This window comes from Harmonia axyridis, chromosome 2 (genome assembly GCF_914767665.1).
Source record: "Harmonia axyridis chromosome 2, icHarAxyr1.1, whole genome shotgun sequence".
Lineage (NCBI taxonomy): Eukaryota > Metazoa > Arthropoda > Insecta > Coleoptera > Coccinellidae > Harmonia > Harmonia axyridis.
In genome coordinates, this window is record NC_059502.1 from 10012018 (window position 1) to 10025789 (window position 13772).

The 13772-nt window shown below is 38.2% G+C and overlaps 1 protein-coding gene across 1 annotated transcript in view; it reads right to left on the bottom strand.

The window, feature by feature from the left end:
* LOC123674115 (discoidin domain-containing receptor tyrosine kinase B-like) overlaps positions 1-13772 on the bottom strand; it is a 408546-nt gene that overhangs the window by 26137 nt on the left and 368637 nt on the right. The window contains exon 12 of the mRNA XM_045608987.1: positions 6840-6952. Coding sequence (XP_045464943.1) covers positions 6840-6952 — 113 coding nt within the window. The remainder of the gene's footprint in view (positions 1-6839; positions 6953-13772) is intronic.

Consider the following 13772-nt stretch of genomic DNA (forward strand, 5'->3'; position numbering starts at 1 on the left):
TTTTGAATTTCTGCTTTAATATGAAGAAATCTGCGGTTGGGGCTCATCGAATGCTCTCAAATACCTAAGGGTGAGGCCGCTATTAGTGGAAGCACGTGCCGAGATTGGTTTCAACGCTTCAAGAACGGTAATTTTGACGTTGGAAGAGAGAAAGTTTTCTAGGATGCAGAATTGGAAGCATTACTCGATCAAGACTCGTGTCAAACGCAACAAGAATTGGCAGGGTCATTGGGAGTGACGCAACAAGCTATTTCAAAACGCCTGAAAGTCATAGGAATGATTCAGAAACAAGGAAATTGGTGCCGTACGAGTTGAAGCTGAGAGATGTTGAACGGCATTTGTTTGCTTGTGAAGAGTTGCTTGCAAAGCAAAGATTGAAGGGGTTTCTTCATCGCATTGAAACTGGAAACGAAAACTAAGTTCATTACGATAATCCTAAGAGCAGAAAATCATGGGGATATCCTGGCCATGCTTCCACATCGACGACCAAATCGAATATTCACGGTTCCAAAATCATGCTCACTATTTGTTGGGTCCAGCTCTGCGTAGTGTATTATGAGTTGTTAAAACCAACTGAAACAATCACAGATGATCATTATCGAACGCAATTAATGCGTTTGAGCCGAGCATTGAAAGACAAACGGCCGCAATACAACGACAGACATGATAAAGTGATTTTACATCATGACAATGTTGCGAAAGTGGTCAAGACATACTTGGAAACATTGAAATGGGAAGTCCCCCCCCATTTTCTTTAATGCTCTAATATTTCTCGAGACAGAGGAAACAATAAAGCTGTGTCTGCATTTAGCAATGTTTTTTTTTTCAATTCGATCTGTATCTCCTCTCGTTCGTAGATAATCTTTGAATACAACAAGATTGGATGGACTATTCTAAATCAAACTGTCTACTACGGAATCGTCACTCGTACTCGTAATCAGGGGATATTTATACCAGTTCATGGAAGGTTGGACCCTTACATCAGCTCCTTCCGAATGATGTGACAGGAATTTTCAATGAGCACCGGAACTGAAATGGATAAAACAGTTGGAATCGAAAGTCAGTTCATTAAGGTTGAACGAAAGCCGAAAGCAAATACGCTTGACTTTCAACAATTGCTGCTCTAAATTGGAAATTAACTGATTGGGGAGAATGAGAAATAGATGTTTGTGCTTTTCCGGCCTGAGCTCGGAGTATCTCGAGCAATCCAAGAAAAAAGTCGATAAAGAAATATATTTCCAGACCAGGAATTTCAGTTTACGAGTTAAACATCGAATGATCAAAGTTAGTTCTGTATCTATAACATTTCACTTATTAGATGTACAACTTTGCGTCCGCCGGTTTGCAATAGATGGCTGTAGCGGTAAGTGGTAGTCGAAATGAATAGATCGTAGATGTCATACAATAAGCTTAGGTATTTGTAAACATTACGCCATAGAAATATCAGTCCATTTTTATCTGCATTATGAAGTTATTCTCGATTCAACATGTCAGCTTAAGAGTCAAATTCTCGTGATTTGCGGGAGGTTTTAATTTTCTGTTTTAATATAAAGAAACATGCAGCTGAGGCTCATCGAAAGATCTCAAATACCTATGGTGAGGCCGCTATTAGCGAAAGAACGTGCCGAGAGTGGTTTCAACGCTTCAAGAACGGTGATTTTGACGTCGAAGACCATCATGGCGATGGAAGAGAGAAGGTTTTCCAAGATGCAGAATTGAAGGCATTTCTTGATCAAGACTCGTATCAAACGCAACAAGAATTGACAGGATCATTGAGAGTGACTCAACAAGCCTTTTCAGAACGTCTGAAAGTCATGGGAATGATTCAGAAACTAGGAAATTGGGCGCTGTACTAGTTGGAGCCGAGAGATCTTGAACGGCGTTTGTTTGCTTGAGAACAGCTGCTTGCAAGACAAAGACGGAAGGGATTTCTGCATCGCATTGTGACTGAAGACGAAGAATGGGTTCATTCCGATAATCCCAAGAGCAGAACATCATGGGGATATCCCGGCCATACTTCCAGGTCGACGGTCAAACCGAATATTGATGGTTCGAAAGTCGTGCTCAGTTTTTGGTTGGGCCATATCGGAGTAGTGCATTATGAGTCGTTAAAACCGACTGAAACAATCGCAGGCGATCGTTATCGAACGCAATTGATGCGTTTAAGCCGAGCATTTAAAGACAAAGTCCCGCAATAAAACGACATACAATATGATGATTTCACTGCATGACAATGCTCGACCCCATGTTGCGAAAGTGGTCAAAACATAGTTGGAAACTTTGAAATGGGTCCTACCACACCCGGCTTATTCTGCAGACGTTGCTCTCTCCGACTATCAATTGTTTCAATCAATGGCACACGGCCTGGCTGATCAGCTATTCTGGTCTTACGAAGAAGTGAAAATTGGATCGATTCGTGATTCGCTTTAAAAAATGACCAGTTTTTCGTACGCTGCTCGAAATATGGGAGAAAATATTGGCCAGCGATGAACAATACTTTGAATCTAAATGTATAATCAATTTTTTACAATAAAACCTCGAATTCCGGAAAAAAAAACGGCGGAAGCAAAGATGTATGCCTATGTAATAAGTCTTAATAAGTTCTACAGAATCATTCGTCGTCTTTGCTTCCGAAATAGGCTTCTTGCCTTCGGCAATTACTTTTTTATTAGTTCTGTTGTTCTTCACTTGAGTGCTGGTTAGCACTTTAAACATATTTTATTTTTGTGGGAATTCACAGAAACTTGAATTGGTCAGTTTTACTTTTTCTCCAGGAATGAATGTGTCAATGGGCAATGGTATGTTTATTGAACGGGATCTAGTAGATCCAAGATGCCAGTGAAAACAGATCAGTCCATCGCAGTTGTGGTGAAAAAATCGACACTTTAAACCTTAATCCTTGAATCAAACCTCTTTTTTCTTTTCTCGCAATTCAATGAAACGCATTCATCCACATCGAAAGTACACTTGACAGTTTCCATTCCGTATTTATTATCTTTCATTCACACGTGGTTTTACATAACGCGGATTTCATCCCCCAAATCCTTGCTTTATGTCACCCCTTCCACCGACTTCAAGTTGATCTTGCAACCCCTGCACTTTCGCCATATCGAGGCATCTTCACCGACACACACAAAGTAATCTAATGGCGGCCGCGAAAATCCTACTCGAGTTCCCGATTTCCAGGGTATTGTTAGCAGCATTCCTGAGCCCTTTTTTCCCTCCAGGGATATACGTGTGAGACGTGAAGAGTTCTCTTTCATTTTTTTCCCGGGCGTTACCCTTAAAATCGTTCAAATAAGCGTAATGATGAGCGGCTTCGTGTTAGGGGAAGTCTTTTCAGACTCGTATACTGCATGGATTGACTATCTTCCAGACGGGTTTCCATGATTTCAGATGGAGTAATCGTCGTTTTCACAGAAAAAAAAATTGGGCTTGTTTTAATTACATATGTAGCAACATGGCGTCGTGTTTTAATGTTTCTTCATATTGTCTGGTAATGTTCGAATGTTAGGGGTAGATTCGGATCTCGAATGTTGTGATTGAGTTCGTTCATAGGAAAATCCGACTAGAGCTTTCGACTTTCGAAATTTTGTACTCCTGGTGGTTTAAAAACTGCAGATTCGATCGATATGAACATTTGTCTTTGGATATAAGATGACAATTCCAAGCTTCGTGCTATATCTATGTTGATCACGAAACCATAACCAGGAACTTAAAAACGAATATCGAAAAGGCAATACCCAATATTTCTTGACCACCAAACCAACTAAGATGAGATTTTGAATGAAGATATAAAATGACATTTCCAACCTGATCATGTCTTCACACCCATACAAAATTCAAGAAAAACATTGAAAGAGAAACACCCAATATTTCCGTGATATGAGACCAGTTCAAGTTGAAATAACAATTTCAAACTTGTGGCATTTTTTGTTGGTAGCGTTTTCAAAATCAAGAAAAACTCGAGCGAGCATAACATAGATGAAATGAGGAAATCACCGACTTCAAGTCAATAATTTTGCGCCAATGGAAGCTTCATATGTCTATATACAGTTATGTGATCTCCGAGGGGCGAAAATGGCTATTGAGTAGCGCTCAAAAACTCCTGATGGTTCAAGAATTATGGTACTTTCGTGGGATGTCGAGTCATATACATAGGCTGGTCACTTGGAGAAAGTAAGACAGGAAATTGCAGAGGCTGGCCTGTATTGCTGTCACTGGAGCTATACACACCCACAGAAGTGCTTGGACCTCCTTCATATGGTATATCGATGGATCAAAAGCACAGAAATCGGAATTTATAGGACTTAAAATGAGGATATCTAGATCCCTGGGAAGTAAGCTCTCTATCTTAAAAATCAAGATACTATCTGTCTATACATTGCCCAATAGTGTTTCAAAAGAAATCTTGAAACGGCGCGTATTTCATCACTACAGACAGCTAGGTCACGCTGAGGTCCCTGGAATCATAAAGCCAGGGGTCTCTACTGACATGAGAGTTCCGTTATAGCATCAAGCAACTGGCCAGAGGCAATAAAGTAACTCTATTATGGGTACCGGGGCATTGTGGTATTGAAGGAAATGAAAAAGCCGATTAACTTGCAAAAACGGCATCGAAGTTGACACATGTTGGTCCTGAGACCTTCTTTGGGCTTGGAAAATATCAATACAAGGCAGCTGCAACAATGGGAAAGGGACAATAGGAAAACCCTCTGGAGGAATACTCCAGGTCTTGATCAAGTGGTGGTACTTTCACCGACCTATACCAGAAAGCTTCTGAAGCTACCATGAGCTGAGATTTGGGTAATGGTGAAACTGTTGATAGGACACTATCGGTGCAAATACCTGTTGTACCTCATGGATAGGTCAGCAGAGTCACCAAGAAAGAATTGCTTGAAATAAAATACACATTAATTGAGCTATCCAGGATGCCACCACCGAGTACTAACATAAGAAAAATATTCAGATGTATTGCCTAGATTCAATTCATTTCTTTCTATCAAACATTATTTCAAATTTAATTTAATCTTAATCCATATTTTGGTTTGAAGTATAATTCTGAAATTTCGAATTTCATTCATCATAAAGCTATAAACCTTTTTTCCCTAGATTATTTGGCATGCTTGAGTTTGAGAACAATCCTGATAAAGAAGTTGTTAATGTTTGGGATGAATAACCATCGAGTATCAATTCGAACAATCCAATTTCAGAAACATCTCGAATAATTTGGGTAAATTCTGCTTTTTTTTCAGAATATTGTTGGATATCATTTCCAATATGCATAGCAGTTATGATATTTCCCCCGCATTTGACAAGCTTTCAATATTCGAATTCGCGTCAATTACCAAAATTACGCCAAAAATATTTCCACCTCCAATTTTAAAATATTTTTATACCGAATGAGCCTGGAGCTTTTGATGCTTTCAATCGATGGATAACACCATTTGGCAATTTTCGCAAGAGCACAATATAAATTTCCGCTACCAAAACATGACGTTGTGTGCTACCGCTGGAGGCATAAATTATTCCATTATCCAATAACGAGCAAACATAATTTTTCAATTCGAATTTCATACTGTGGAACATACGTCAGCTGAATACAATTTTTCAGGTAGGTTTCCTACATAATGGGCATGGTCATACAAGCCGAAATTTAATAACCTCACATCTCCCGCATATTGTTCCGAATAATATGTGCCCGTTCCTAATTCCACCACAAATGGCGATGTCCTGTTCTATTATATTATTCGGTGGCACGCAGGTGGCAATAAATCAATCAAACTTTCCGGGATAAAAATATAAAGCGTATTACACAGAATAGGGTAAAATGCGGTTGCACCGGGTTTTGTACACAGGGATATATTCTTAGGACGTCATGGCAGCCATTCGAAAGAGCGAGGCTATTCTCCTACAGAAAAGGAGACTAGAAAACTACTATAATCTAAGGATAGAGGGAAAGGTGATGAAATTGAAAATGAAGACATATATCTAGTTATTACACTAGATAAAAGGTCTTCAAGGAAGAACCATATGAAAGACGCGGTGGATAAAATGAACCCAGCAATGAGCACACTTCACCCAAAAGTGAGTCAATTGCAAGACCTCAACTACCATATGGATCGGAAAACTGAAGCTATATACCCAAAAGCAATATTAGGTAGATACCAGTGATAGAAAATAAACTGTTGAGAGAGACAATAATGAAGCTGATGAACAAACAAATACACAGAGACTTGGAAAGGGAAACTGTCACAGGTTTTCTAAAGAGAAAGGCCGAGAAGATTTCCGAAATCAACATCTAAATGATGAACTAAGTAGAATTGTTCACTACAGCCTTGTCGAAGATGAGATAAGGATGTCAACCTTTCACGAAATACCAAAAGGTCAACTACGTAATGACAGATATGGAATAAATTATATTTCAAATATCGAAAAGAAGAGACTCACTTAAGGAAGACATAGGTTAACCACAAAATCGTTCGACAGAGATCGTAAAAGAGATACAAACAGCACAGAGTCAAAAGCATATAGTTGCCCGTAAATTTAAGAGGAGTAGGTTACATTTAGTAGGTAGATCTTACAATATTTTACCCTTTGTAGTTCTTCCATGAGAATTCCAGCAGCTTAGTGAGAAAAAGGCAGTCTTTTTGTTCTCGATAGTTCATAGGAAGATATGATAAAATTGGTCTACATTTTCTTTGATACTTTTTATTTTTATTGTATCTTTATATGACTAGTAGGTATGAAACACTCGTCATCTGTATCTGATTTTTGAATATTATATTTTGTTTTATATTGTATGTCTTAATGTAATTTAAATATTTTAGAATACCTACCTTTTTGAATCACCACATCCCCTCCATAAACTCTTCACTATCACCAGTTGTTTTTTGTGAAATGAAGAAGCTCCATTAAAATCTGGTAGACCTTCAGCTTCGCAGAGATGGACCTGAAAAAAAATTGCATAATTATTGAAACTTTTTCAAATAACTTCATAAAATAAAATATTCAAACAATTCTGAAAAATATATTTCAAAACACAGAATTATAAAATATAGAATTATAATAATAAAGAAAAAACATACTTGAAGATGTTATTTCTCACTTTTGAAATAATTCATATCTAGAAAGCCCCAAAAAAGGAACTCAATCTTCCAAAACTTGGCCAATGATGGATTTTAAAAAAAAAGTTTTCAATTAGAGTCTTTGCATGTCCATCAAGAAGATCAGGAGCAATAAAATTAAATTTTACTTCATGTACTTGTATTTGAGAGAATCAACAATGCTGGGGGAGATTTTTTAAAGTTATTATATTTCCAGTGTGGATATTCTCTGGAAAATAGTTAGGTTCTAAACTCCATAAAGAAGAAGTCTAGCCTTATTCTAATTGATAATTTCCAACGATAAAATAAAAGTTCCTCCTCTAGAAATTGTTCAGGAAAGTCCGCAAAATAATCTGCAACGTTGCCAACATTCTACGAAAAGTTTATGTAAGAAGCTGGAATCTACAGTGGAGTGCTCGGCTATTTATTGATTAGACAGTTTTAATTTTATCTGCTCTAAAATCCCAGCTCGTGTATCTTTTATTTGCAACCGTTAGCTTTTTATTATCCATTACCGATCGGACAGTAAACTGTTATTCACGAGTACAGGAGGAAATTATAGGTGTTTTCGTAAAAATGGGCGCGATCTTTTTACGGCTTTTTTCCGAAGGATCGAAATAAGTCTGGTACGTAATTCGGATTGCCTTTGGTCGTTCGCGCAGTGGAAACCGTGAACAGAATTTTGATTTGATAGAGGTATAAAGTCTGTGACTATTCAATGTTAGAGGGTCTTAATGAAGGTGAAACAATTTGAAACCTCAAAGGCTTTGACTCAGTTTACTTTGTTAATAGGTATCATAGACACCCATGAAATCTCACAAGAAATTGAGGAGGACCACGTAACCTTTGGCGAGGATCCAGTTAGAACCCTGGTTGAGAGTTTAATACCCTGACTATCGGAAAGTAAACATCGGCGTCTCGTTGTTTATCGATATAGACTAGAGCTCCCCTTTCTCACATCTTTTAGGCCAATTGAAATGTGCCCGGTCTGATGCACAGACAGCGGTGCTAGTATTAAATCCATATGACTTTCAGTTTGTACCAACCTTCAAACGATACGTGTCAAAATTTGACAGCAGTCCGACAATTAGTTTGTGAAATATTGCGTTGTGAGTGTAGCTACTTTTGTTATTTGAAAAAAGATTAAAAAAAAAGAATTTCGTGTGCTGATAAAATATTGCTTTTTGAAGGGAAAAAATACAGTTGAAGCAAAACCTTGGCTTGATGAAGAAATTCTGGAGTCTGCACCAGGAAAATCAACCATCATTGATTGGTATGCTAAGTTTAAACGTGGTGAAATGAGCACAGAAGACGGCGAACGCAGTGAACGCCCAAAAAAAGCTGTCACCGACGAAAAAATCAAAAAAGGTCACATAATAATTTTGAATAACCGTAAAGTGAAGTTGATCGAGATAGCCGACATTGTGAAGATATCATCTGAACGTGTACATCATATCATTCACGAATATTTGTACATGAGAAAGTTGTGTGCAAAATGGGTGCCGCGCGAGCTCATAATCGATCAAAAGCAACAATGTTCTGAGCAGTGTTTGAAACTGTTCAATTGTAATAAACCTGAATTTTTGCGTCGATATGTGACAATGAATGAAACATCATCATTTCACTCCGAAATCCAATCGAGAGTCAGACAATCAACAGCGATTATAACATAGAGTTATTGGATCGTTTAAAGGATGAAATCGTTAAAAAACGTCCTCATTTGAAGAAGAAGAATGTGCTGTTTCATCAAGACAATGCGCCGTGTCACAAATCAATGAAAACAATGGCAAAATTGAATGAATTGGTCTTCCAATTGCTTCTGCATCCACCGTAATCACCAGATCTGGCCACTAGCGACTTTTTCCTGTTCTCATACCTCGAAAGAATGCTCGCTGGAAATTTAGCGCCAATGAAGAAGTAATCGCCGAAACTGAGGCCTATTTTGAAGCGAAAGACAAATCGTACAACGAAAATGGTATCGAAGAGTTGGAAGATCGCTATAATCCCTGTATCGCCCTCTATGGGGCAACTATGTTGTATAATAAAATCGAATTTTGCCGAAAATAATGTGTTTTATTATGGTAGACCGGGGTCTTTTCAATTGGCCTGTTAAACGACGTCCATTTAGTGCTTTATAATTTCTTGTATTCATGGTCTGCCCACCTTATATCCTTGTTTATAATTTCATTGGCGACTGCATTGAGAAATTAAAAACAGACGAACCGGAAGCAAGACTCCGTTTCCTGAACCCTTCTCCAAATCAACTCCTCCAGCCTCTTATCTGGAAATTGAGTTTTGGATCTACTAAAGTCGCCTTGTATCTCCCCAACCAAGTTTTAATGAAACAAGTCAATAAATCGAAACGATTCACCCATCAAACTGAAGAATGCCAACATAGAGCCAAAAAGCTTCGTTCGGCGCAGGATTTTCGAATCGAACGCGTAATTTTTCATACGAACAGTCCTCATCAACTTCGACTTGGCCGGATCCCGAAACTACGCCCGTTTTCCTGCATCAAATCGAGTTTCATATCTGCACTGATCATTTCCCTATGTACCTAATATCGTCCTACTGATGAGCATGAATGTATGATTGGCGTGCTATGGACTTGTAGGGATCGGATATTTGATCCCGTCATAGCCAATTCGGTTCGTTCATCCATTCGACTGCGTCGTTCTCGATTCGTTCGACGTTTCGCGTAGAATAAACAGAACCGGCCGGATATTGACGCAAAAAACGTCAATTCGATGATATGTATATCGCGACGGTTTGACATTTCAGGTGAGCTTTATCTTGGATTACCAATCGGCATAATTTTTCGAAGTGTGGGCGAAGCTCTGTTTGCTCTCGTCTGTATGAAGGTATGGAAAGGCGGTGGAAATGTAATTTGATGGATATTTCTATTCGATTGGTTCAGAGAATATTGAACTTTACCTTTCAGTAAAACAATGAAACGAATAAATCATTTTCTCCAGAATTCAGGGTATCATTACCGACTTTGAAAGTAACTGAAAGAATAGATTTGATCGCGAAATATTGTGCCACGTTATCGAAATCATTAAAGAGCTCTCTTTTTTTCTCGATGATTGTAGAATCTTTTGTTGGTGTTTGATAATTTTTCCTAAACGGCCTTTAGTAACTCCCCAAACCAGTTCTATTGATGAGATGTGGAAGATGAACACAACTACCACCAATAAGAGCGATCAAATTGCCACGCAGTAGCATGTGTACTATTTAGAGCAATGAAAGTGACCAAATGGACACATACTATCTCAATAGGCGATCAACTAGCATACTGGGTTTTATTAGAAAGGACTGGTAAGACAATAAATTCTCTGCTCCCTACTTCAAGTGACTTTGGATATTAAAGGCGTTCATCTTTGCTCCCAATGTTTTTTTCTGAAATCGAGGCTTTATTGTAAAACACTGGCTATACATTTATGATTCAAAGTATTGTTCATCGCTGGTCACTACTTTCTCCCATCTTTCGGGGAGCGTATGAATCCCGCGTTGAAAAAACTGGTCATCTTTTGAAGCGATGCACAAATCGATGCAGTTTTTTAATCCTTCATAAGTGCTGGTCACAATGCTATGAAGACATCTCTTCCGTATTTGCCTTGTAAGCAGCTGCTCACAAGCAAACAAACGCAGTTCAACATTTCTCGGCTTCGACTCGTACGGCACCCAATTTCCTTGTTTCTGACTTATTCCCTTGATTTTCAGGCGTTTTGAAATGGCTTATTGCGTCACTCCCAATGATCCTGCCAATTCTTGTCCATGCTGGTCTTCGACGTCAAAATCACCGTTCTTGAAACCACTTTCCGCACGTTCATCCACTAATCGCGGCCTCACCATAGGTGAGAGCATTCGATGAGCCACAGTCGCAGATTTCGTCATTTTAAAGCAGAAAATTAAAACCTCCTGCCAAATATTGGAATTTGACTCGTAAGCTGACATCTTTAATCGGGAATCACTTTATGATGCAGACACAAATCGACTAATATTTCGATGGCGTTATGTTTACAAATACCTAAGCTTATTCTATGACATCTACGATATATTTATTTCGACTATCACTTACCGCTACAGCCATCTATTGCAAAATGGTGGGAGCAAAGTTGTACACCTACTTTATCCGAACAAAAAGGAAAAATCAGTCACATAACGATCTAAAATTGAATAAAGAGCTCATTTTATTAATCCCTCTACTGACCGTTCTGGTTTGGTAGAAGTAATAAATGTGCGTAGCTGCAGTCAATGAAAGTAACCAAATCGGTACCAGGCCGGAACGTGGACTTTTTTAGCCAATAGAAACAACCAAATCGGGGTTTATTCGTACTGTTAGGCAACAGTTACTAACCATAAAAAAGGCAGTACGGAACTGGCAGTGATATTTGTGCGCCAGAACCAGGACTAATTTAGCGATGTGGTATTTTTCAGAAGGACATTGAAGGATGTTCTAAGAACCAAGTCATTTTTTACCGAACAAAAATTTACTATTAATTTCACAAGCTAATTCCGCACGCCCATTGATTGGTTTTTTCAAATTAAAAACTCCCGCATACAAACCCGACCTACACTCGGTTACCTAAAAATGAATAAATGTATCAGTCTTCCGCTTATGCCGCCTGAGCAAATCCCATAGACATTCAAGCTCCCACATTTTTTTCGCTATTACATCAAATAGAGTGCCTTTATGGTCTCGGCGCAGGGGCACGCGGAGCACATAAAAATACGGCCTGGCCCGGCCCCGGTCTACTCAAAATTTCGCAGTAATAAAAGCGGATGAAAAACTGTAACATTAAACATAAATACATATCTTTCGTGTGTTGCGCCGCAGACGGCATTCCGGTTTCAATTATGACGAAGAGCGCTGCGATGTCGATCGAGACAATGGGACAGGAACTGAAATATGGTCGGATTATCATTTCTTTCCCTCCTGGGACCGAACCCGAAATTGATAGATAAATATTGATAGTATCGGTGGAAATTTTTTTCGACGCGAAATGGAAGGTAGTTCTTTATTTTCTGTTATGATATCGGAATGTGCGAAGTTTGCTACAGGATGGTGCGTTATTCATTGTAGGTTGGGCCATAGAGTAATGAATATAGATAGAGGAAGTATACGCGATTTTTACATGTCCCCAACATGGTTAGATTAAGTTGTCGGATTGTGATATATTTTCAAATTCACAATTTTACTATATCGTTATGAATGTATGTTATATTGAATGAAGTATATTTATTTGAGTGATCCCCGATTAAATATGCAAATTTGAATATTTGAAATCCGATTTTTTTCCTAATTGTCAAATTTATAATAGGCAAAATATTTATTATTTTCTGTATCTACCTGCTGAAATACAAGGTTTGGCAACTTTTGCTCTCCTAGTGTCATCAGTTGTTTGACTTCGTTTGAAAGTTTGTTTTCTGAATTTCTGATATATTTAGGTATTTATTTCAATATATTTTGACTTGATATGAAACGTTGATTCACTATGGGACATAAAAAGTGCGTTCTTTGTGGAGAAACTCCAGAATTGAGTGAAATATCGTATCACTGATATGTTTTCATTTCCGCGCGCTTCATGTTAAATTTGATAGTTTCATGTTTGCTTACTGAAAATGACATATGCTCCCTCTTTCTATGTTTATAACTCTTAGGGTTGGAACAACTCTCGTTATGGGGAACCAATCATAAGCTCATTTTCTTCAAACGTTAACTTATGTTTACCAACAGATCAAATTTAAAACGAACTCAGTTCATGGTGAAGCAAACATACTCTTCGACGTAAAAAACCATGCAAAAGTTATACAATAGTTTATTACTTCCTTTTAACTCGAAGAACATTCCTTCAAAATTCAATAAAAAGCGACTTGTGAAATGAAAAAAGTATTCAACCTCTCCGGAATTGAACCTGAGGTAGCGAGATTACTAGCACGTCGTCAAAGTCAAAGTAAAAAATAATCATTTGGATGATTATGTACATAGTATACTTAAACACCATCCGCGAAAATTCTTAAAATTGGAGTACGCTGTTGTTTCTTTTTGAAAACAAATTGATAATGGTTCTGCATCATTTGATTTTTTCAAAGATTGATTGAGTCGATCCGAGACATACTTTTCTGATAGTTTGCTGATAGTTGACTATAGACTGATAGATCTACTGGCACATCGCATTACCCACTAGGTTATTAGAGAGTGATAGAGTATTGTAATGTTGCTTAAATTAGCATAATATCAACGATTATCAAAAAATTCAATAATTTTGCAAAATTTGCAATAATATTTCCGATGCCATCCTATAAAGAAGGACCGTATCCCAACTCTTCACCAGTTCAATTTCACAACATCGCACTCGATAAATCTCCATCCCCTCTGACAACCCTTCCCAACAACCATGACATTAATTATCACCCATCATTATCACCGGGATTATAAGGAGAAAATTTCATATCCGTCATTCCGACAATACTCACCCCTCCACCTCCCCAAACAGTCACATCTAATACGATGTTAAAGTGCAATCGGCCTTTGATGTCCTTTTTGTTCTGCACCTTCATCTGCGTCAGTCGTTTCCAAGCCCCCCTAGTTCAATTGAATTAAATCGCACAGTGCGCGATGTGTATCAGTCGATTTTCATCATGCCGTCAGATTAACCGGGT